General features: G+C 39.3%; 1 protein-coding gene across 3 annotated transcripts in view; it reads right to left on the bottom strand.

Moving 5' to 3' along the window:
* Positions 1–27,329, bottom strand: part of LOC110828625 (Arginine kinase 1) — a 105,981-nt gene that overhangs the window by 6,274 nt on the left and 72,378 nt on the right. For 2 of the 3 annotated variants that reach the window (XM_087351856.1, XM_022061494.2), the window contains exons 2-3: positions 12,037–12,215; positions 769–947 (exon numbers count right to left, since the gene is read on the bottom strand). In XM_087351856.1, coding sequence (XP_087207982.1) covers positions 769–947; positions 12,037–12,205 — 348 coding nt within the window. In that variant the 5' untranslated portion in view covers positions 12,206–12,215. Of the gene's footprint in view, positions 1–768; positions 948–12,036; positions 12,216–17,325; positions 17,458–27,329 lie in introns of those variants that run through there. The other variant, XM_022061492.2, reaches the window with a different exon arrangement.

Here is a 27,329-nt window from a genome sequence, read left to right as displayed (position 1 = left end):
ATAAATGGGAGGAACACGTTCATCTAGACAGATACCAGCGGTGGGCTGTTGTGAACACAGGAATAAACCTTGAGGTTCCATAAAATTTAAAGTTCTTTAGACAAAGTGTCACTTTTGTCCAATAATTACAAGAAATTAAATGCGTGATCATATTTTGGTTGAAGTTCTCTGTACTAAATTTCATAAAAATACATTCAGCAGTTCTCGAGTAGTTACATGCAGATATGACAAAGCTGAGGGGTTCCATTACACAATTTTAGGTTATGAATGACCCTTAACATAAAAGCATTATCTCAAGAAAAAGGCATTTGGTGATTTCAGAAGATTACAAAGGTGTCAGAAGGTAAGAAAATGTTTAATGAAACTATTTTAAACGCTAACAACAGATGCCAGATTTAGAAACAATTCTTCTGCACTCAAGAATCTCCCCTCTCATGACTTTGGATATTAAAACAATTAACAATCATGTAAACTTTTAGTTATTATGGAAAAATATAAACAAAAGAAGGAATTTACTTTCGTATCTTACAGAGTTTTGTATGGAAACATGTTCTTGGATGTACCAAGTTTACAATAAAACCTCAACAGACTTTTTCTGCTGCGTTTTATTCTTATTTCGTCATCTTAAATCATTATAAACCAAATCATGGAAAGAATACCCAAGGCTACTTCTCCATTGTAATAATTTACTCATCAATCAGTCAGACAGTGACTGAACCGGTGTGGTAGAAAAGTTGAAATTATTCTGAATATTACAATTGCACTTACAGCAGGGTCCAAGTTTCCTAGAGTGTCCACATCACCCCAGTCCTTGGGTGGATGTTTGTCAGTCTTCTTGAAGCCACCATGGTAGTCCTCAATGATGGGATCAAACAGATCGGCGAACACAGAATAAGCCTCTGCATCTGGTGCGTAGATACCGACTCCAGAGTCGTGGTTCTCAAGACCTGCACAGGACCACGTGAAAACATGTAAACCACGAAGAAAGTACAAATTAGAGTAACAAAGGATATAAAGCGCTGCTATCAATGAGAACGGCTACACAATTTGGAAAGAATGCTCTATCAAACAGCTTAAGGGACTGAAGATGCTAGGGGTGCAGACAATGCATGTAATCCAGGATAAAATAAAGTCGAAGTTCTTTCCACAGCTAACAATTCTTAAGTGCCGAACGCTATTCCTGTGGCAAAGCACAAATATATCAGCGAAGGAGTTCAGTTTGATTCGCTACTTGAATAAACTATTAAAACAAACATCCTACAAACACATAAAAATTTCAGTCCCCTTAGATGGACTCTTTCTCACAAACTTACACAATTAAACTCAACATACCGGAAACATTTTCATTTTGGTGCAGACGTTAGAAACAATATGGCTGATTGCAGCATGTATACTGAGGCGGTCATGACGTATTTTAACGCATTGTCCAAATGTTTACGTGGGGGGACTGGGAAAAGGCACAGAAGAGTCATTACAGCCGGCCTCAGAGCCGAGAATAGAACCAGAAATCTCAAAATGAAAATGGTTGCTAACCAGTCCACAGCAAAGTACTGGTAAGTAGCGTTGCATTAAATATTTTATGTTGGCTGTGGTTAGTAAACAAGAGATCAGAATGGCTTCAATTCACTCTATCAGGACCAATCGGAACTCCTCCAGAAGGAAGATCTTTGTAGGATTTGAGGTTTTCACAGCAGTGAGTCTGAAGATTTCTGTCTTCTAGGTTGTTGAGCCGTGAACTTCTACCAGACTACACGGCGCAACAACCCAGAAGACAGAAATCTTCAGGAAGATCTTTACTTATTACACTTGTTACACCAACCATACAGGAATTCTAAGCTGTTTGAGGAAACAAGCTATGTTACACGAGTTCCTTGCACAAACACCTTCACGTAATAGAGTATTATTATACCAACATAGCATTCAGATCGTGTCGGTTCGATTCCAGACACAAACATTTTGTAAAATAAAACTTTATGTCACAACCAATCACTTTGTAGAAGTGGGTACAGCCGAATCTCAAACTCCTGTAGGCCTGCCTCGACAATGCGGAATGTAAGACGATATCTCCTAAAGGTTTGTACATTTAAGAGAATTACTTGACAGACGAAGAAATTCCTCATCGGAAAGATTCTATAGGGACTTAGCCGTCTGCTTTCGGCATGCTCCAGTACACATTAGAACTGGGGGCTTCTCGAGTACAGCCAGATGCCCTATCACCGAAGAGTTTGAAAATTCCCATTATGAATATAGCAAATATTTCGTGTTTCAAACATAAATTCAGGTTATGAAGTAAGCAGACTACAAGGTCAGGCGAATTTCCGAAAAGATAAATCTGCTGGAAAAAAAGTCCCTGAATCACACACCGAGAACTACGAAAACTCGTATAATTTTATAGCTTACTCGTCAATTTCCACTAACAGAGATTCGGAAAACAAGTACCATACATACAAGATCACAATTTCGCCGTCGCAATGTTTGTAATCGTAACACAAAAAGACGATTTCACAGTAAGTTGGTCGGAACAATAGATCTGCAGCGGCCTTCATGCAGTTTTACGTTCTAGAAAGAAACAAGGACAGCTTTTTCGAAGATCTTTTACCATGACAGACGTTTTATCTGGCCTACGTCACAAGTTCGCACGGCTGCCATCTGGTGCGATTCGTGGTAAGCACTTCATAAATACAGAGATGGTGCGGTGTCCAGTGGCATGACCTGAACGAAACGCCATATTCACGCTCTCCTTAAAAACGAGGCGTTGGTGAGAGGACACAAACAGCTCGCTTATCTTGGAACATGCTGTATTACGGTCACGTGATTTTTTTTTTTAAACACGGCTGAAGGAGAAAATCTGAGTGTGACGTTTTCCATTCATTCAATCTTCAACAAATTCGACTCAGCTTCGGGCAGGGAGAAAAGATTTCTCTATTACCGACTGCCAGCAAAATCGAACAGCCGCGCCCCTGCTAGTGATTACAGCTCAGAATTCGCAGCGTAGCGAAACCAGCAACGCTGAGATGACAACTTTAAGCGCCACGTGGTAAGGTGCGTGTCTCTCTCTGCGCGTGCAAAGTCCTTCCGTGGCCTTGAAAAATGAAATCTGGTGACGGATACTGTGGTTACACTATCCTCTTAGTTGTCACGAATAGCAGATTACGTGGCTTTGCAACACTCGACACTTTAGAGCGACAACGGAAACAATACAGAATGCTCAATATTAACAGATTCGAGGCAAGACGAGATATGAAATGCATACAAATTTTATTCGGAACACTCGGAGGGGAGAAGAGATTATTACTGACATACAAAGGAGGATAATATTAAAAAAGGTTTCAATGTGTATTTTACTTAACCGTCTCAGATCCAATCGCAGGCTCTTAAACACAGTTATGAACCTTGAACAGCTGAGCTGTCAGCACTAGAAAGACGGTATCAGGATATTTTGATGGATTCATAAATTTGAGACTAAAACCACAAAGACGTAGAAATGCAAAAACTTCTCAATTTTGTCTCACAGCTCTTTAAAATTTATACGTGTTGGAGATTTCTTTTGACGGTACAGAATTCGCTTGTACGCAAACATGCAGTTGCCTTCCGTACGCATGTAGCCAAGAGATTTTTTTTCTGTAGGAATTTCGGGGGAGGGGGGGGTACCGAATTTCGAGTAAAAAGTGATTCCAACATAACCATCGTCACTCACACTAACACGACTCTAGAAAATGGAGTACTGCTGTTGCTACTACAAGTACTACGATACAATTATCTCATTTTAACCAATATTTTCATTTAACCCACGTTCCCGTAGCCCCCCAGCTCGAATTGACGAAGGAGAGCGTGTAGTTGAGCATTTCCGGTGACTCATAGTACAGGCATCGACAGAGGAAAGCAAGAACCCCACCGCCTCGAGGTACGAGTCACTGCTCCCGCAACCACGAGAATGCAAGCCAGCTTCAAATCCAGCATTTCACAGCAACTGAACTAAACCCAACGCAAAACAGAAGTGGAATTGTGCAATAAATAAAAGATGATTGGTGATGGTCATAACGCAGACATCGTGATTCGGTTTGTAATCACGTTTCCTAATGTATTTTGCTTTCCAGAATGTGTTTAGATTGAAATTCCTAAGATGATATACAGAACAACATCGAGTGTGTTATTAAAAATGGAATAAAAATCTGAAAAAGAACATCGTTTAATATCTGGTAAAAATCTGGTAAAAATCTGATAAAAATGTACGCTGGCATAATGTATGAAAATTGTATTTGAATTATATATCGTTTTGAAGCTTTATATAATTATATACACCTGAGGATGGTTCTTTTAGGAACTGAAACATGTCGTGAAACATGAAAAATGATGGTCTAATGTAAATCAAATATTTCGATAAAGAACATCATTTAATATTTTAAATATTTTAAATGTTAATTATTGTAATATTTTAATATTTAATAAGAATTTATTGTGATTAGACGGACAAGATTTAATATATACTTGAAATTATTGTTAATGTTGTCTGTTACTTGTAAGTAAACACCTAAATCTTACAACAAATCGATTTAAATTAATTCTAATTCCTTGGAAATTACGTTAGGTACGCAAAATTTTCGTATACTAAACGGGTTTTAACTTCCCAAGTTAACTCGCATTACTACGCCAAAAAAATCTCAAGTGGTGATATTTAGAACACCTCGTGTTACCTCGGATTTCATCAACACAACTTCAAGAGGAAGTTCACCGTTGCCATTCCAAATTTCCCCCCCCCCCCCCCCGAGTACAGTCGAAAGTGAGTCCGACCGCCCCATTACCGTGCCTACATTCGAGGGTTTCCTCATCCTCCCATAGAGACATTTACCCTGAAGACGGCAATTACAATATTAGTCATGACATCGGAACACCTTAAATACATTAACCAACCGGTACATAATTTTTAAATACTGTCAACTGCGTACAATTTCCATACCATTCGATGCGATACTCACACTGACGTTGAAAACGCATCTGGGAAAAAAGCACGGACTATAAACGTAATTTCATACGTGAATCACTGTCATCTAGAGGCTAGTTCCAGGGCGTTTATTAACGTGCTTGTTAATAGACCAACATCCTGTAGTTTGTAAACAGGACGGGTCCTCCCACGAGATCCTGCCACTCCCACAAATGGCCTACACGCTGGAATTGGTGCCAAATTATGTTATTATCGAATCTTCAGAACCTAACGCCCACAGTTTAGTTCACACGTACGTATTTCATTCGTGGTAATTTTGTTATGAAATTTCAAGGAAAAAGTCGAGACTACTATACCCGACTTCGACTGCAGGAATCCTCGATAATCGATCTTGGAGACTATAACAGAACACGTGACGACCTCCAGAGTAATCATCCAACCGCGACTATGGCCTCCGATGGCGCAGAAATGGCTAATGCAAAGAACGACTATGACGCAAAGCAACTCATTCTGTTCAATCTCTGGTTATCGATATTTGGAGCTAGCACAGCTTCCTAGTAGCACACTCGAAAAAACTCACAAAACACCTATTTTAAAGTAATATCATTTATTTACGCAAATACAGAATAATAGTAAAACTAGAAGATGATGAAAAGCTGTCCCCCCGAAATCAAGCGTTATATCGATGTTCCACTGTAATACCTTAATTAGATTTTAATGTTCAAAATCTATACATTTTACTTTCCCATGAATTAATAACAAGTACCAAGATTATATAAATAATTAAATTGTGTGACTAATCAAACTCTAATTTCCAATCACTTTAAAAGGAATGTTTGATGCAGAAACGAGCAACCTTTTACAAAGCGTGGGGCTACATTGTAGTGTCTTACCTACTTCTGCATATTAAGTTCATAATATTGGGGACGGATAATGTGATAATTAAACAAAATTATTATTGTATTCAAAGCCTCGCGACACGCTGTTGGTAGGATTTGACGTTTTCACGGCTGTGAGTCCGAAAATGGCTGTCTTCTGGGTTGTAGCGCCGTGTAGTCTAGTTTCAGGAGTCCCAACAACCCAGAAGACAGCCATCTTCACAACATTTCGGAGACGTGTGGCATACCGAGGACCGTTTAAGACTAATTAGAATTGAATTTGTAGTTCAGATGCGTCATGTTTGTGTTGAAATTCAGCATATATTTATTTATTATTTCAGTCTATACACAAACTTAATTTTTAATTTTGTTGTTAAAATTAAAATTAATTAATTAATTTTAACAACAACATTAAAAATTAAGTTTGTGTATGGACTGAAATAATAAATAAATATATACTAATTAGAATTGATTCGTTTTGGAGAAAATGCACATTACATGTCTCAATTTTAAAGTTACCCTCCACACATGTGAACAAACCATGAAAACTCCGACAGTCAAGATACGCGATGTATATACAAACATAAATACGATATCAATAATTTAATTTTGAACCCAGGGGTGTCTAGTTTTTCACAGACTTGATTTACGTTGCCATACTGTGTTCAGCTTTCGACCAGCCTGTACTGACGTTCAAGGCCAATTTCAATTGAAGCCTGGTACGCTACTAGTGTGAACACATTCCATGCTGCACCTTCAGGAAACATTCTAATCTGTATAACTCCGCGACGTAGAATCCTTCTGCAGATAATAGCAACTCAGTCCGAACGTTTATAATCGTGTTCCCACTGGACCCTATCACGAGCCATATAAGTCAACAAACACCTTGTAAGTCTACTTTCAGGACCCAACTTAATATTATTCTCCCATCTACACCGAGGTCTAGAAGTTGTGTCTTAACTTAAGATTTTACGGGGTCTATTAAAGTTTATGGTACAATTCCGAAATAAAAAGCTACCGATTTTTTTTTTTAGTAAATATGTAAATTAATCCGAGGACGTTATTAAAATACTTGAAAAGTTCAGTAAGTAACAGTTTAGAACAAGAAATTTCAAGCAGAAGCCACAAAGACTACATCCAGTTATGGCAACCTTGCGTTGCTAAAGCGATTATAAAATTCGATTGTATTAAAACTTGGTGAAAATCTGTCGGTTAATTGGTTCACCCACACACACACGAAGATCTTATAAACCTATTACTTAATTCAGAAAAAAAAATTGTTTTAAAAATATGTATTTGTGACAAAATAAACATGAGTCCCCGCCCAAATTTACGTCGATGGAATCGAGTGACCTTTCACTGAAAGCAAATCGGAATTTGACAAAAAACACGTGTCATCCTATGGTAACCTTGAAGCAAGAAAAATTGTTTTGGATAACATTACGACCAAGCCCAACGAGTTTGAACTTCTTGTGGCCGAAGAAAGGGGCCTAGTATCGATTGCTTACTATAACTGACAGAAATAATACGAAATATATTTAACGCTTTGATAATGGCTACTGAAATTACATTTCTTTCGTTTGCCTTTAAAACCAGTTATGCCCTGAAAGTATCGACTTTGGCTGGAACCTGACGGTGAGTAAGACACAGAGGCAGATCATAGGCACACGAGAACTTATAAACTGAAAACCTGAAAGTCAACAATTATAAATAAGATATTTTTAATATATTTTAAATATTTAAATGTTAATTATTTTAATATTTAATAATAATATTTTATTGTGTTTAGACTGATAAAATTGAGCAAGTTTATAAATAAAGCAACGTTGCGACAAATATTAAGTGAAATCTATATATAGGATAAGTAATAGGTTCTTGAAAAAAAAAACACTATTATATTCTGTTCAAAATTACTAATAGCACGAAAACGTAACCCAGTACCCTCGTTCATGACGAGCTCGTTGTCCTGGAGTTCCTTTTGCTAACAAAATTTATATATTTTTTCTTTAAAATTGGACCGTAAATCACATTTTGTCCCGTGCGACTTTCGGCTATTCCCAAAACTTAAGTCCGCTTTGAAGACCCCACAGATTTTCAGACACTGTCGACATTCAGGGGCATACGACGGCCATCCTGAAGATCATTCCAGAAATGTTATGAGTAGCAGAAACACGACAAAATGTCTTCGTACGCGAGGAGACTACTTCAAAAGTGACAGCAACTATTAGTGTTGAAGTAATTAAATATAGCTTTCGCGGAGGCATTCCAGGAACGTAATTGTCACACCTCATGCATATGGGTTCGTTCATTGATATCACCAACCTTACATTGAATGGCATGACTCCGATATTAAATACACGTCAGCCAATTACACTTGGCTGTGACACCTTCAACACGACAATACCACGAAAGAAGTATGACATAATTTAACAAGTGCGTTAATTATTAAAGCATTTCCTCTACACAATTTTCCCTGCAACACGTTTTACGTGCTTGCCAGATGATCTAACATTCCACATCGTCGTCGTATATAACATTTCTTCGTATACAATTTACACGCACGCTTGTTAATCTCCAACCAAGAGCACAGTGGTCCATTAGTTAACACTTAATTCGCAAGTCTGCTTTCCTTTAGGTGCGTTCGCAGCCTTGCAGAGCATGAAATACTTCGAACGGAAAAACCGATTTTGATAAAATCTGATATCGGAAAATTTTACGCAAATTTGTAAACAGTAAAGAAACAATTTTAAACAAGCACATGTTGGAAATACTCATTTTTGGTGTCCGTTTGGAATTGATATATCCTCCCAAACCTTCGCCCTTGAAAGGTAAATCATCATTACTATAAAATGGTCCCACTGGAACGTCTCCTAGGCCAATTAGCCGGCACAACCCCAGCTACCAGCTGCGAAAATTCTAACTCAGCTCCACGTTTCCGTGTTAATAGACACGCCATACAAAAGTTCATTACCTACACTTCATTCTTCAGAAGCTGATAGTCGCTTACTCATTCAAGAAAACCCCCGTCTTTCACAGAACCCTAAGATTCATAACGGCGTTCACGAGGGCCATATCCTGAGTCGCTGAATACACACCGAACTGTCGTGACCACTTTCTGGATTTTTGAACCACGTAGTCTTCTCGATTACTATCGTTCTGGAAGAACATCTTCCGAGCATATTCCTCCGAAACGTCGGTACGCAACCGAAGACTGCATGAGGCAATAATCCGGAAGCCCGCCATCTTAACCCACATCACCGTGGAAACCTCAAAACCTTAACAGAAAATTTACCTCCACGGAAGAAAGTTCGGAAATGCACGCACACCAAAACAATTCTGACGTCAAAGTTAGGGGATTCCGTTTCGTGGGCGCCCGTCTGGCTGGATGATGTCATCAGTGGGGCTCCTTTACGTTATGAGGGCGCCTGTCTGACTGCGGGTTTCCCCACCCAGTCCCTTCAAAACCGCAAGTCGGTCTTCATATAAGGTGCCAGTTACAGTCTGACTTCAACCTTGATGTAATGTGGAAGTAGCCCAAGAAAATCCTTAAAATCTCTTTTCCTAATAAATAATCCAGGTTGGAACATAGGTCGGCCTCACCAATCAAACTTCCATGTGAGATTTGAATTCTAACGTCAGTTAAGACGTCGATGGAACGCCATTTCGAGTTGTACTCGTACACGAAAGATAGGAAGTCCCTGTGACGTAGGCAACCTGACAGGGCAGTGAGGCGCGCAAGCGTTAACTCCCTTGTTCCTGAGTGGAGACACTGCGGTGTTTAGTAAAAAGATATTTCTCACAAGCCTATGTGTCCTTATTCATCTATTTGTTACAACTTCTAATGTTACAAAGTTTTTTCCAGTAAAGTGTACATCAAATGAGAACAAGAACAGTACGTGACTTCCCAGATCAAATACGTCACCAAGGATTTTTTGTTAACTCTCGTGTACTCTATACAGGTGATAACGGTTCGGAGAAGCATTCTGTCGGGGTGGGGGGGGGGGTTTCCCTCCGATTATCGGTGGCCTGATAAGATAACGTACCTTTGCAGCAGGGAGTAAACTTCCACTTATCTATTCTACATGCATTGCATTCTGCAAAACAAAATTTATGTGGGTGACGTCACAATTCTAGGAATCTCAAAGTGATTTCGCTAACTGGAAATGTAGCTGACTATGGAATCGACTGCATGACTTGTACCGGCAAATACTGCTACAGAATCTTAAAACAGGCCACTTCACAATACGCCATCCAAAGATCACCCAAGAATCTACGGTATGAGACCAATACCAGTTGATAAAATAAACTATCTATCAATAAATCCACCAATCAGATGGAAATAAAATTGTTAGAGACTTAGGTATGATACGGTTTATCTTAAAATATAGATATTTCTTACTTCAAAGACGCTTTCTCAATTGAGAATTTTGCGGCTAGATTATCGTGAAGTGTGAATTGGTGCACAAACCGTCCTGGCCGAGAACACGAAGTTGGAAGGTGCGAGATCTTCGGTTCTAAAAATTTATACGCTCTAATACATTATCAGCCAGCACATCAGCAAGACTTGCATTACGAAAGACTCATGAAGCGAGTATTTAAATTATCGACAGGGCTATCTCATTCAGAAGTGTGTCTGACCACTGGCTGAATAGCCGGGTTCGATTCCAGGTACCACGTATCGGGACATGTCCCTACAGCAACCGGTCAACTGGGCGTATAGAAAAATGGACCACTCCCCTCCATCCACTGGCCAGGTTAAGAATCAGTTGTTAAAGGCGGGCACAAATAATTTCAAATTTAAAAGTAGAAATTGAAGTCGATTCGACAGAATTAAACTACATCCTTAATACGAGTGGGTAGGGCCATGCAACATACGCCCATTCGAAGAGCATTTGATGCGATCTTCGACTCACACCGAGGACTGAGAAGACCAAGTAACTGGAGCGGAATGCAAGCAAGACGGCATCTTGCGGGTGATATTGATCTATACCTCGCCCGGACCAAAGCCACTCGGCCGGCCAAGGCAAACTGCAAACCGCAGGTCAACTTCAACTCCACTTCCAATCCACAACTCAACCAGAAGATACTCGACATGTCAATTCGATCAAAACTGAGTTCCTGTCCAGTTGTACGGAAAGAAACAATTTGGAGGAAACATTTTATTTGTGAGATAGTAAAGTTGCGTCATATTGTGATATAATAATATATATTGTTTAAATCTTGTCCGTCTAATCACAATAAATTCTTATTAAATATTAAAATATTACAATAATTAACATTTAAAATATTTAAAATATTAAATGATGTTCTTTATCGAAATATTCGATTATGATGGTCTAATGTAAATCGAATATTTCGATAAAGAACATTATTTAATATTTTAAATATTTTAAATGTTAATTATTGTAATATTTTAATATTTAATAAGAATTTATTGTGATTAGACGGACAAGATTAAAACAATATATATTTTATTTGTTGAATTAAACGAACAGAAACCTTGCTCTCTCTTAATTTGAAGATGAATTCGAGGGTCAGGAGCTCATGTCAGCCATTACGCCGATAAATGACATCGTAGAAACAGACTGAGGTGACAAAATTCAGCAGATTTATCGGAAATTAAGGTATTAAGGTATAATAAAAATCTTTCCTACGACTGCAATATGTTGCTGCTGTGTCACTCTCTACAGTAAAATATTTCTTTTACATTCCTCCAGTTTGTTTTCTGGCCGCGCCAGACCGGAGTATTCAAATTACAAAATATGGTATTCGTTATCAACTTTCTCCCGTCACTTCGCCCTGTTATCAACCTCAATCAGTGTTTTAGCCTTAATGTGAAGGATCAACTTTCAAGCCTATATAAAACAAATGACGTCATAACAGTTTAGAATATTTTAATCTTTACGACCGCAGAGAATACAAAAAAAAAATTAAACTGCATAGAATGAAGAAATCCACAAATTTAATCACGTTTTAGGTTCAAAATTCTGCTTTGTATTAAATTTTTAATCTTCATCGCGTCAAGTCATTACGGGTTATTAAAAACATTAATTTTTAATGTTTTTACTCACGTTTTCAGGGCAGAAATTTCGATTTATTGTCACTTCCAAATATTTGAACTCGGCTACGTTTTCTTAGCAACGCTGGATAAAAAGACGTAATAATCTTATCACGTGCATGTTTCATCCGAAGACATATTCATTAACTTCATCTTACCAGACTGGATTACATCAAGAAGTGTAGAGCCAAAGGAAGGGGTCTTCTTGGTCTTCAGGTTGTCGAACACTTCCTTTGTTAGAAACTTCTTCAGCAGAGACTTGCTGTCAGAGGCGGCCAACTTGGTGTAGCCAGCCTCCAACTTCTCCAGCACTGCTGCGTCCACCATTTTGTCTTCACTGCAACAACAGAAACAATGACATTTATTTACACACTTTGAAAAAGTTTCACACCCCCCGTGTAAAACATCGCGTGCCGAAATGACCCTACAGAATTCGGTTTAAAACGACAAATCCGTTTTTCATTGCATTATGAAGCCAGAATATGAAGGCGTTTCGTGTCTGCCAGATCGCGTGTATAAAGTTAATGACATAATGATTTGAGGTTCTCACGACGATGAGTATACGTTGCGTTGCACCTTAGTCTGGTAGATGTTTACCAGTTTCGGAAGATCTTGCTACCACCATCTTCAGGGCTACTTTTAAGCCGCGTGCCGAAACCACAACCAAACAGGTAAGACATCGTGCCTTGCTAGGTTAACACTGCGTACGACAAAGTGTCTCGGTTCTATAACGGGGTGTGAGTACGCGAACGGGAATTTGGTCGTGGCGGAAGGCAGCTAGGGGAGAAGAACATCCCCTGTTCTGAGGAAGGATGCAGTGCAGAGAGTACGACGAGTCAACCCTAACCTGGTCTTGGTTGGAAGGTTCTCCACAAGATGGTCAATACCCTCGAGCGGAGATACACTGGGGAGGGAGAATAGTGAGTAGGCCTTTCAGGAACTTGGTAGCTGTGAATCCACCACCGACACTTCAGGACAGGCGGACTTACATGGCAACCTACAGCTCCGTCCGTCTTCCTGCGCTAAGTGAAACAGGAGTAGATTTCGGCATAGCCTGAGACCAGACAACGAGGTCATCTGAGATACGTAGTTCCATCCAGAACCCAGTTCCTCCTGTTCGAGAAATCTGAGCGTTTCTCACTCCAGAGTTGTACATAGGGGTTTTATTCCGTAGCTCCTCTGGGGGAGGGTTGGGTTTGTTCCCATGGGCGATGGAAGTAGACATTTGGCGCGAAACTCAGCGACCCCGAACACGTCACCGTGTGCTCCAGCGGATACCGAGGCTGTGGGCTTGAACCTCAGCGTAGCTGATATGCAGGCCGCTTGCCGCGGCTTGTATGCCCGTGTGAGCGGTGGCTTTAACCGCCAGGCCTTGGGCGTGGTTTCTCTTTGCCTGTCCAGGCAGAGGACAAACCCGTCTCCGGGCGCCTTGGGGCAAGTTCCATCCAAATGCCCGGATCGGACGAGTCGAACTCGTTAGATCTATACTTCCCTGCGGTGTCTGAGGGGGGCCTTCATGGAGACCGTAATTTCCCTCTACCACCCACCGATGGAGCCGGACTGGAGCCCACTGGACTGCCCAGTTGGTCGTCCACCAAACTCTTTAGCCTTGGCTGACATATCTCCTCATTTCCACTCGGTTTCGGATGCATGAAGCAGTCAGTCGGAACAAAACCTTAACCGGACCAGCGTGCATTAAGATGAGGATGATATGATGGCAAAGGGACCAATAAGAGACCAGGGACATACTACAACCTGGCTAGAAAGTTCTCTCTTCTGACTGGTTCCTATATCTCAAACCAATTTCTAGAGCACGGCTTACTCATCGCCCTGATAATGGAAACAGCAGTGACCTCTAGAACAATGGTTTTCACCGGACTACAGAGCGGGTGTACCCAGAAGTCAGCCACCTTTGATTAAATAAGACTCTTAATAGTGCAAACAATTATTCCACAGATAGTTTTAGTCAACAGTACCAGAAACAGGCACGTACAGACAGTAAAATGGCAATGTTTGTTCACCAAGCTGCTACATAATATGAGATACGGATCTTGTCAAGATCTGGAGAATTTTAACAAAATCCTAGGACTGTAGTGCGACTAATTTGGCAGCAGCAAATCTGAGTCTCGGATAAATGAACACAGAGACGAGGTACGCAGAACGGTTCTGGAAAACTTTCCACTCTCTTAACACGAGACACTTGTGCCTACGTTGCAGGAAGTAATCAGCTGGCGTCAGAGAGATAACGGACCATTTCGTCGAGTGCATTGTTAAGTGTTAAAGGAATGCATTACATAACACACTTATTATCTACGTATGTCACCACAGATTAAAATTAAGTCCCGTTGAAAAATATACGACTTGAAATCGTTTGAGTTTGTCCCGAGCAACTGTATGCTCCTGGTCTCCTCCTACTCGTCCATTAGCCATTTCATTCTTTTCCTCAATCTTCCTAGCTTTCCCTTTAGTCTCTTCCCACATCTCGATAACTTAATATACGGTAACTGCCTCAAACCCTCTTTACAAGATCTTCACAGTGGTTTATAATTGCATGCCAACCTCGGCTGCCTTTGTGCATCAAATTTCTTCCTAGAGTCTTGAAATACACGCGTATTAAGCTTTCCACGTCAATATCTTAATTAAAATGAGCTCGTTTCATCCAGCCCCGGTCTTCACAGTCTGTAATCAGTGTTATTAATTACCAAATAGGATTTCAGCCAGTTCTGTCCACGTCCAATCCAGTTCTCACAAAACATTTCCTTAAAATCCATCTACATCAGGCATGCCAAACTCGGTGCCTACTAAGGAGAGATTTAAAAGTTGGTAACAGTTCCGGTAGCGATCAAATGTGGGTAAAATCATTACCGCCTTGTTTTACAAATTCCAAGCCAAACATTAAGATACGTTTTTGCTCCTGTTTTCACAGACACGCAACTGAAACACAAAACATCGGTACAGCACGAACACGCAGCTATGAAATGCATTTTGGGCTCAAATCGCCGTAATTCGAGAACTGAGGAGGGCCGCATGCGTCCCGCGTGTTTAAAAATGGAACCTTGATCAGTACACAAACACCTCAGGTCCTTTCGCATCCCTGAGAAGCATTCATAGAAATTTCTTTGTCCTTACGTTTTTAAGCACGTAACTCGAGAACGACTGAACAGAAATTGGCGACTACTGAAATGTGTAGACAATTCGAATTCTGCTCACGGAAGTTGGTGGGGAATCCCCCGTTGGGAATTATTCTGCTCACGGAAGTTGGTGGGGAATCCACCGCTGGGAATTATTCTGCTCACGGAAGGTGGTGGGGAATCCGCCGCTGGGAATTATTCTGCTCATGAAAGTTGGTGGGGAATCCACCGCTGGGAATTATTCTACTCACGAAAGTTGGTGGGGAATCCCCCGGCCATTTACAATGGCTAAAGGTCAGACAATTCTATTTTCTTCAGCAAAGGGCATCTTTGCCATCCACAGAGAAGAAAATTAACTCTGGCATAGGGACTCGATCAACAACCACTGAAATTCTTTGTCATTCTCACCAAACGTTCGGCGTGTGGAATCGGTAGCCGGCAAATTCCCCGACCACTCACGAAGGTCAGAGGTCGAAGAATTCCATGAGGAAACTCCGGTAAAATCATAATAAAAACTGGTTTCACAGCCATACGAAACTGCTAACGTTGTTCTAGTAGCTGAAACCTCAGTTGAGAAAACAAGATGTAGGCTATCACAAAAAAGCAAGAACCACGAAATCCCAGTTTCCAAAGCACATGCACTAATTGCGCTAAATCGTCTTGCGCTGTCTTCGTGAAGAATGGATCTCAAAAAACATCAGCGTGTCTAGATCGACTGCGACTGAAGCTATCAAAGCCAATTTGTAAAATAATCTCCCAGCAATGTCTTTTAAAAAATCGGAAAATCACAATAACCAGTCCGAGTGACTGAGGAAAGCATCAGGATAACGGCCTCGAGCCGATAATAGGAAATGGAATTCCAAAAATCAGTAATGCCAAGTATACCACCACTAAAATATGAACGAATGCTTTACTTTCTGACACTGCTACCAACTGCACCCATTAAAAATCAGGAAAAACATTCATTTTCGACTAAAATTCTGAAAATACAAACACAATGAGATCTAATTATAATTAATTAAAAACGTTTCATATTCTACACAACATTCTAATGAAGCGCGTAAAATATTTACGAAAATTGGCGATTTAAACTCCTCTTCACAATTTTTACGTAAGCTGCCTGCAGTCACGATATTTTAAAATTACCTACCGTTGAACGTATACGTACTTTTGAATTATTTAAGAGAATGGTACGAATGCAATTGTGCGCAAGACCAACATGGCAAAAAGGGAGTGGCCCATACACAATCACGCAGATCAATGATAACTGAACGCGCGGGAAAAACCAAGAAAAGCATGAAGAATGCGAAGCGGAAATCAGCAGATACTAAATATATGACATGGAAAGGGTGCGGAGGTTCTGAGGAAAGTAAGATTTCTCATCCGGGATAAACCGTTTCAGAAATACGTAACAAAGATAACTGCCATTATTTGAACCAGTAATTACAGTTGGAACGCCGTAAATTTGAAAATTCGTTACTCAAAAATAAGTAATTATATACATCGCATGCTATTACTTTGACATTTATTAAGATATACGTTTTTAGACTGACTTGTATAGTGGTAATCGCCTCGCAAAGTATTATATTAACCAGTTAATTAGTGATGATTAGCGGGAAGATTAATTACAGAAGTTTCCGTCACTAAAGAAAAATACCTCACTACTTTTATTCCCCAGTAGCAATTAACAGCGTGGGTAGATAAAACTTCGATGCAGCAAATGGTAAGAAATTTCAGGTTCCTACTCCACAACTATCAACGTTATAATTTTCATCAAATTCAAATTGGTATTACGTTGAAACCAGTACTCACAAGATCACAAAACCAGAAGTGGTTTTCAGTACGTACCTTTCGCTGTCTGAAACAAACAACCGAGTTTATAAAGGCGCCATGTCGAAAATCGATAGTTATTGGTGAAGTACACTCCCCATTATACCGGTGGCCTCACACGCCTACAAGTACCATTTGCACATTACAATTTCACTTAACTATAAACTCGAAATACCACGAAAAATCTGTTTTAAAACTGAAACTTTGCTTCGACATAACCTACTCGTTACATTAGTACGCTGGGTATGACGAAAATATCAAAATGCTTACCAAACGTCAGAAGTTGAATGTTAAATAACAGTGAAAAGACCGGATATTTTGTACATCCTACTTTAAATGTAATTAATATTTCAGGACACTTAATTAAGCCATGCAAACTTACAAGACAAAAAAAACTGCTCTCATAATCTACCACAGAATGTAAAAATATAAATTAACACGCAAATTCAGTAAGATATTTCCTAGTAATCAGAAACAATTATTTACCTCTTCAAATCGTCTTCATTTGTTGCTGGTGCCGGAGTATTAGAACCATTAGCACCCGGAGCCTCCGTCTTTGCCTTATCTTTCGATGCACAACCACCCATTATTTATTACAAATATTACAATTACGATATATATATAAAATTATAAAAATAATCGTATAAAAAAGCTTCTTATCCGAGAATAATCGATTTTATATATACGAATATAAATACAATAAGTAATAAAACTACACAGCTTACAATATAAACCAACTACACTGAGCTACGGGTGAAACTAGGAGACTACAAGGTGTGACAGAAAAAATATATAAAAATATTTGGTCTCACGACACCAGCATCCGTGCGTCCATACTAACACAGCGACCCCCACACCAACTAACAAACTAACTAACTGAGCTGCCCCGGCTGGATGTAAGTAGCGTCTGTTGTACGCACGCAGTGAGACAGACGGACAGTCAACACACCCCGACGACTCCCGTAACTGAAAGGATCGATACTCACGCGGGGAGCCCCTAAAAGCGGGATCCAATGGACAAACACTTCACAGCGAAATCGTCCAATCACGTAATATCACTTTTATTACCATGCTCAGAAGACCGAATGACGAATGCGACAAATATAGATAAATGTTCTTTAAATTCTTATCTGATTCGCGTGTTCTTAAAAGTTAGGATTACATTTTATCTACTTTGGTACGTGCTGATAAGATTCGCAGAAGTCGCCCGATACAAGAACATACCAAGTCACACGTCAGTTGGCATTACGAGGGGATCCATAAAACCTTAAATTTTCTTCGGGACTTCCTCCAAAAAACCGGTGGAGTACGGCAGAATTCTTTCAAATTTTAAGTGGCGACTTCAATCCAGAGAAGATATTTCTAAATGGAGTCGAACATAACGTCAGAATGTATTCTGCAGACAAACGTTCTATTATATGATGGATTTCATAAATAAAGTCTTCTTGGGCTATCGGCCGTGTTAGTTGGTGGTCAATCCCCGACGTTTCGAAGACCATCTCTTCGCGCTACGAGCCACACAGTCAACAGCGTTGAAAATGAGGAATTTTTTAACAAAGCAAAGTATCTCCACACGAAAGCTCAATCTACCCCACAAAACAATCTAATTTAACCTTACAAAACCAAAGGTAACCAAACTAACCACAGCCGATGCAACATAACCCCATTTCTAACCAAATCCAACCTTAACTAAACTATATTAATAGAACCCAAACTAATATAATGTAAACTCATTTTTCCTCCCTGCCAACTCCAACTCAGAAGTATTATCTCTGAACCCGCGGGCGTCCTCACACCATTATTCACCAATGTAAACATGGCAGCCATACCAAATTTAATCGAAATCCGTCCAGTAACGTTAACTATCGTAACCGTGGTAACCCCGTCTCCTCATTTCCTACTCATGGTTACCTTCGTAACTACAGCAAATATATGCTGACATGACATCACCTCGCCTAACCTAACCCAACAAAACCTAAATTAAGAAAAACATTACCTAACAACACCTCACCGAAAGCAAGATTCACAATTTCAAATTTTTCAAAAATTCAAATGCCTTAAAATTAAGAAACTGTCAAAATTTCAATACCTTCAACATTCAAAATTTTATTAAGTTACCATCAAAATACTCGCACATTCATAATTTTTAAATTCTTAAAGATTTCGAAAAGTTAAAAATTTGCGAACGTTTGAAAATTTTGAAATTTTCAAAACTTCAAAATTTAATTTTTTTTAAAACGTATAAAAAAAATTAAACTTTCAAGAGTTTTCAAAATATCACAATACAAAAATGAATCACACTAAATACACATATCCAAACTTCTGAGATTCAAAATTAATATGAGTTATCATAACCCATTCCTTAATAAAAACTACAAAAAAAAGTCTAACCTATCCTAACCTAACCGAACTTAACTCAACCTAGACAAACCTAACGTGGACCAACCTCTCCTAACTTTGCCCCACCCACCAAAACCTAGTGAAAGTGCCCTAACCATTTTCTCAGACTTCGTAATTTTCAATTATTCAATTTTTAATATTTCAAAAATTCAAAAACTTAAATTCCTCAAATTTAATTTTTTTTAAAAAAATCTAAATTTTCTAAGTTTACATCATTTGAAAATGATAACAATTTTTAAAATTTAACAATTCTTAAATCATATATTCGAAATTCTAAGATCCAAATTTAAAATTTAAACATTTTTCTTAACCGAAGCTAACAAACCTAGCCCAATGTAAACTAACCAAACCTGATCTAAACCAAACATCATCTAGCACAACCTAACAAAACCTAACCTATCCTAATCTCATCTCATCTAACCTAGATTGACCCATCAAAACAAAAAACCTAACCTCACGTAACCTGCATGACCATTGTAATCACTAAACAAATTCGAATTCCGATAGTTCCGACTTTGGCCACCAGGGTACAGCACCTCACTGGCTTACTGTTGGTCTCAAAATTTCCTCACCCGCCATTTTGTCATCACCGATCACAGGATATTCGAAAGTACTATTTTCAGGTTGTCCCAATGGCATCTCTATACCAAATTTCATCCCAATCCGTCCCGTGGTTCTCGAGTTTAATCATGAGGGCAGACAGGTGGTTGGATAAATCGAGAGGACGAGCCCATAATGCGTTTTCCCAAAGCACTTCCTCCAAACAGAACTGTTATGAAAATGAAATTTCTGTAGGAAACCAGCTTATAAAGGAATCACCAGGGACCTGTACCTTTTTATTCCAAAAAAAGTGCCCCTTTAATACACATTTTGATAAAACTGCAATGTTAAAACAATGTCTAATCGAATAATATCTAGAAAGCTAATATTGCCTTATCACGTAACACGTTAAATTATTTTTGACATATTGTTGCCAGTTCGTACGAAACCTTTTTATCATCTGTGACAAAAGGAAGGGCATTATGGAACAACAACAACAACCAAGTCTCAACACCTTTTCCATTAATCCTTCGCTTACCTTTAGGTTTCGATTTAAACAGTTTCCATTTTGTAACAAAATTTCACACTGAGTTTTCCCCTATATTCAACAAAGCAGAGGCAGATTAGACAGTCAATAAAATCTTCTGGTTACCGTAGTAAACCGACGTTTCGAGAACCAACTGTCCCCATCATCAGGGTTCTAATGTGACTCTCAAATCCTAGATTAGACAGTGTTTACTTCCTGTGCAGAATTACTAAGTCCCTACAGATTCTGCCCCCATTTTAAGTAGTGATGGAGGCAATAAGGACCTCTGAAACGTCGGTAAACTTCCATCAAACACGGCGCAACAATCCAGAAGACAGCTTCGAATCGATAACTCAATCCTTATCGATCTACACTTATTTACTTATCGAACTTTAAATATTTAAACGGATAGTTGCGAAATATCCCGAGTATTTGCGTTAGATTGTTAAACTTCGATGAAAGATCGATAATTACGGACTTTTGCAAAACTTTTATCTCTGACTCAACTTCCCACGTGCAACAATATGTCTAAAAGGGCTAAGGACCCGAATAAACCAAACGATCATTTCCTTTGCATGTTACTGATGCTCATCGAACTTTTGTAAGCTCAATTCTTTTTTTGAGGTAGACGAAAGTTAATTTTTAAGTTCATGTTATCAGTTCATCTTTGTGCAAAGAACACAACACACGAATATATCAGCCTTCTGAGATAAGCCTCGTAAATAATTATCGACCTGATGAAGGAGGCAGTACGTACCTCTGCAATGTCAGCCAACTTCTAAGAGACTACACGGTACAATATTCCAAAAGACTCTCATAATCACCACCGCGAGAACCTGAAATCTCATTGGATATTCAGGCTTTGGTATGGATATAAAAGATTTTCGTACGTGAACTACGCACCTGGCCTCCTGGTGCAGGCTTCCTTTTCAATAACACCGAACCCTAAGTTTTCTAAAAATGATTTGGTTCGCCTCAATACCATCGCATTCCAACCTCGAAGACTACCTGAACAGAGCTACAAACCTACCAAACAAACATCAGCGAATACAGCACAAAAAATCCATGTGAATTTCGTTGTTATTCGTATACGAACAGCAGAAGTACAGTTTATTCAAGAAATAACACAACATTCAATTAATGAAATTAGGACACGTTTCTACCCCATGGGGCTATCTTCAGTGTCAAAATGTTTTGATGTTAAGAAACTGGTAATTACTTTTCCCTGTGTCACGTAAAAAATCTCGTAAAATAAAACCTACATAAATGTTAATTAGTGATAAAAATAGTTGGTTTCTTGTGTTATAGTTCCCTTATTCCCTTAAACATTCAACAACAACAAAAAGTTTTTAAAATTAATATTAACTCCACGTATTAATCAGTAATACGCGTACTTAGTTCTTTGCTGATAACGATATTTACTGCCAAATATTGCCCAGTAACATGTTTTCGGATGTCGCATAATTATTGTTTATCACATAGAATTACATGTTAATAAAAATTATCTACGCGGACCTCACAAACCACATCGGCGTGCTGCACGCGGCCCGTGGGCCGCGGGTTGAGAACATTTGGAGTAGGATGATCCCCTCACGAATAATTCGCGTTCTTGCCCCCATCAACTCGCCACCACGTGCAGTGAGAAGCCAGCTTATTTACAGAGACACCTGGATGTCCGCTGGACCTCCAAGACACAATGCAAGATAAAAAAACATACTTTTAATAAAGAAATCGACGAAAAACCGTAACCAGTTGAGATGATCCTTACCACCCCAGTTGTAAGTTACATGAAAAACGTAGGAAGAAATATGTTATCTGATGTTCGCCTTTCTGCCGGTCTTTAGAGTCAAATGCCAGGTCCTAGGTTCAAAAATCTGCCCGGATGCCGGTTACCCTTACAATAATTCCGAGGATTTCCTCAGTTCCTAAGAGAAAAAACTGAAAATGTACCTTAAAATACAATTCGGACGTTTCCTCCCGCGTTCTTATCAAATTCATAACTCGCGCAACCATCGTGCACCATTCGACATTATTTAACAACGTTGTTTTTGAGGACATGCAGCGTCTAACATCAGAAGATATCAATTCTGTATATGAAGGATATGGAGGAACCAGCCGTGGCCTATACAAAGAGAATGCATCCCAGTGTTCGCTGAACAAACGAAAGCCACGCTGTCGGCAGGTGGCAAGCAGATCGAGGGTACGTCTCGAGGTTCAAATGTTGCGTCATTCTGTTCAGACACACGAAGTTCCTGCCGAGAGTCACGCAGCTGTCGCCCCTGTTTCGTAACCACGGCTCGGATCTTCAAACAAGGGCCTGACTTCAGTTTCCAACTGGAGAACAGATGCCAGGTCATCAAATAGTTTACGCCAATCAATAAACCCGTAAATTCAAATTAAAAATATGACGTTTACGAGAGTATCTCCATCTTTGTCATGTTAGAACTGAAAATTGGCTAAGTAATTTTTCGTTGTCTTGAAACGAAAAATTATCCATACTGGCAAAGATTAAGGAAAAGTTTCCTTCGTAATACGCCCCATTTCCAAGCGCTCTCCTACAGATCTGGCTGACCGTGGGTGAGGACTTAGTTGCATTTTGCAGCCATGAGTTAAGTAAACTTCGTCGTGGTAGCCAATGACCGATACAAACTATTTTTAGGTAAAACAAAGTAACTTTCATTTGAATCATACGACGTCCGAACACAGTATACATTATTCAAGAAAGAAAGAAAGGAAACACGAAGAGAAATCAATTACATTTCACTTTTCACGGCTGTGAAAATGTTGAATGCGGTCTTTGTGAGGCCATAAAGTCTGCTGGGTGGTCGAGAACGTCGCTGCTTCGCTGAATTCAAATTCCAATCAAAGCAGAGTGACGTGAGTGAAAAGTCGTCTATTTGTGTTTGCTACGAATTTTCTATAAATTGCTTCTGAAATTTTCAATAACCGACACAATAAAAAATAAATGGCAAATTATTTTCATGTTAATTTCCCAAAAAAACACCGCTTGTGGCCCGCACTGCTAGCCACAAGGCAGTATATCCCGATAACCACTCCTACAGAAGTGCACTTTAATTAAATATTTATACATTATGATACTTGATCTGACGCCATAGTTGAGATCAGAAGACTTAACTCCTTTACAGAAATGTCGTAAATTTCCTTGGGAGGGAAAAGACCAACACGTAAGATATTGTTAGTAACAAACCCAGGTTATAAAAATCGCTAACAATATAGTGGTTACAATTACACTGTCTTTCACGTAACCTTGTCGTCCAGTGTTTCGTGATTTTCCATACGCATCACTACTAGCCCTTTAGCTTTGTGACTGTCTCTAAATTCGAGAATCCCAACTTCTCGTGCTCTCATACAAGTAACGAAGAAAGGAGAACCTCTACTATGAATGTCTGTGAAAATCCGTCTAAGGATTCTCGAGTTACGAGATGACAAAAAAAAATCCCTTTGTCTCGAAAACCGTTAAGACTAACGAAAAAAAATGGTACTGGGAACAAAATACTTTATACTTTTCCGTACGACTACTGTTAGAAACATCCCACCAGTGTAAATATTTAACGAATTACAAAAATTAGGAGTGTAGATGAATTATAGAAGTGGCCACCATCATATTTCACAATAATCGATTCAGCGGTTCTCGAACTGCTTCGTGTGGAAAAACATGGCGGAACAAACACGCCCGAACACACTCGTAATTCACAATTCGAGAATGTATTATTAATTTCGTACCATTCTTAGACCTATTACATATACAAAATTATAGTATATTAAAAATAGTCGCTTCAATATTTCATTCTGTAGTGACAAAACAGATACAACAAACGTTATCCACATCGCACGATTTAATCATCTTTTATAAGACGCGATAAATGAAAAATATCCCTCTTTAATATTTTTCTTTTCTCCGTGTAGGCTACTTTTGTTCGGAGCTGTTTCTCGCAATATATTAATCATCTGTCACGCTTGAAAGTCGACAGAATACGTGCAAAATACTTCAAGAGCAACGAGAAACAGTACAATGTGCGTATGTACCATTGATTTCGACTGTAAACAATTTGTGGTACGTCTTGTACTCTTGTTGAACGGAAACTCGTACGAAGCGGAAAGTCCTGGCCCCTTGTTGTTCCAGCGGTACTAACTCGTGTCTACCCCCGCTAATGCTAAAATCTTGCCACACCGGACACCCTACTGCGACTACAGCCTTCTTTATCACGTCTACAAGTTTGTAGCACACCTGACCAGGCTAGACACACCAGCAGCCAATCATGTGGATGAAAATATCCCCCCCACCCGGCTTCAGAACACTTCATCGTGTGTTCAGGGTGTGTGAGCGTTTGTAAATACAAGAAACCTAATGGATAAAAATTCCCACGACACTCACCAAAGATCTCGTTTCGAAGTACAATAAGTGTGAACTCTGCCAACATCCCAGTTCACACGATCAAGGTACAAAAGGTTGGAATATTTTCGTGCTAAACTGGATCATGTGACTGTAATACGAACGTATCTTTGTTGTTGAATAAAATTTCATCAACGATTTCGTCGTGCAAGTTGCTGCATGACGGGACACTGCTTTGTTCGACCCTTACAAAGCAATACGATACTGTTCATTGCACTGTCCACCATCACCGGCCAGAACGCAGCACGAACAGCAGACGCCCCAAGGTGAAACGCGAGGCGAAATGGTCGCTTGGCACGTAAGCACATTTGATGGGCCGCCATATTTCCATATGAAAGCGCGAAGTCTTTGCAAGTACAAAATAAATACAGACGTCCCAAAAGATGTATACACACGTCTATTACGTACGTCAGCGTTTTGCATCTTCTTAGGATACCTGTACATCCTTTACCCTTCTCACGGTCACCCTTTTACCAGATTTGCTGATGAGAGAATCTATTTGAAACTACGTTTTATTGAGCTCTGATTGCCCGATCGATATTTGCTGTTCTCGATTGTACATAACCGTTATTTTCAAACGCTAAACTGTGTTTAAACCTGACTTCACAATAATGTCGCTTTTACTATCAAAGAAATAAAAAAACATTCAGGCGAATGGAAGAGCTGATCAAAATGGGCAAACAATTCTCTGAACTTTTATGGTGGACTGAAACAACATTTTTGGAACAATTCACGTATGTTTCGATACGCCGATGTTAAACGGTTCGCCATCCTTGACCGATCCATGACTCGAGCGGGGGATCGTCATGAAAGTGACGCCAGCATATGTTATTACATCATTTCACGACATTGTATCAAATGATGCGCACTACGAATTACACGTCGCAAATATTTCCGCCACTGCTGATATGAGCCGCTCATGCGCCAAGCCGTTTGCCCTTAAACTTTATTGCAGTCGTACTTTTTCTGATACAAAAACATTCTACCGTGTTACTTTTTAAATGTGTTTACATTCTCTTCAGATACTTCTACGTAATTAATTTCATAATTTAGTAGTCTTATAGAAATCGTTCCAATTACTCCATTGATTGGAGGTATTTGAGAATAAGACGCTCTGAAGAATACGTGGACGGAGACAGTAACGTCCATCGTCCACCGTCAATTGTTAACCTAATTCAATACGTTCTGCTTAATGGATGATTCTGAAACAAATTACTCTACAACAAATGAACAAGACTAACTAATATAATAAGCACGGTTAAATCGCCTTAAAATTTATAGGAACTTATGAAGTACACCAGCTTTTCCTGCATTGCGGTACAACACAGCGCTCCACCGCGTACGATCACTGCGCGTAAGAAGGAGCTAAGGACAAAAACCATCACCGGTCTCACTCAAGTGAAAGCAAACCGGTTATAAGAACAGTGTAAAAGAACGAGAAAATACCAAGCTGGCCCAACCTTTCCTACAACTCAACTGATAACTGCATTGTAAAGATGAACCGGTAACCTGCGCATCACTTTATGCAACTATCTTTGACCTTCTGTTGAAACGAATTAGCTTTTTAGAATTTACGGGATTTTTTTAAATGAACTCCGGTATACCGCGAGATTTTGCCAAATGCGCAGAGAGCCTTAAATTTAAAATTAATAAAATTAAAGATCAAATTATAACATTATTTCCGTAACCGTGCACATTTTTTAATTAGTTAAACCACGACAATAAACTTATGCGCAAAACTTGAAACAATTTAGTAGCAATGGCTGTGCAGTTATTGATGACGGTGGTCTTACAACAATGGCAATGTTAGTACCTCACACCACCTTTTGCAGCAAATGGGTTGACTCCATTTGCTGACAGTGTCACCAACAATACGTTTCTACGTTCGTGTACGCAAGGTTCTTTGTTGTTTAATTCTTACTCAAGTTGTGTTAAGTGTCGTGCCTTTGGTTGAAAAGAGAATTAAAACAAGTAATCGCCCCTTCCAAGAAAATTATACAGCGAAAAATGGCTTAAAATGGGTCTTTGATGCATTTGTTTTCTATTCAAATTCAAGTGTTCAAAAAAAAATCCAGGTGCCACAAGAACACCATAAACTTCTCTACGCTATGCAACTCGTATATATATATTAGACGGCATAAGAAAACTTATTAAATTGTCATCATGGAAAGGGAACGAAAACAGAACCTATAGCACAGCCGAAGTATCGCTATGAATCTTTAAAATACGGTAGCAAATTCCGGGGACCAAACTAGTCAAAGGCCACTTAACCGTTGAAGAACTAACGTACTTGTATCTGATACAGGTATACCTTCCCAGAAATGATCGCTCATGACGGCATCTCAAACTGCAGATACCAATAATAAACCAATATACCGGCACAAACTCTGATAAGAGTCCCACGTAACTGGGCAACCATCTGCTAACATGCAACGGTTATTACCCACGTAGTGATTAAAATTGGCTGATCAATTTTAATCACTACGTGGGTAATAACCGTTGTGTCCGCTCAATGCTGGTGCGGTATGATGCCATGGCGGGTTTCACGTTAAATGGGTCAGGCTCTATACAGATTACTGTTGAAACTCGATACAGAAAAACATTCGAATG

Source organism: Zootermopsis nevadensis, unplaced genomic scaffold (assembly GCF_977971745.1).
Source record: "Zootermopsis nevadensis isolate Lab colony 2312 unplaced genomic scaffold, Znev_1.0 Znev_ptg000020l, whole genome shotgun sequence".
Classification (NCBI taxonomy): domain Eukaryota; kingdom Metazoa; phylum Arthropoda; class Insecta; order Blattodea; family Termopsidae; genus Zootermopsis; species Zootermopsis nevadensis.
Note: the sequence above shows the minus strand (reverse complement) of the source record. Positions and strands in the feature narration are given on the sequence as shown.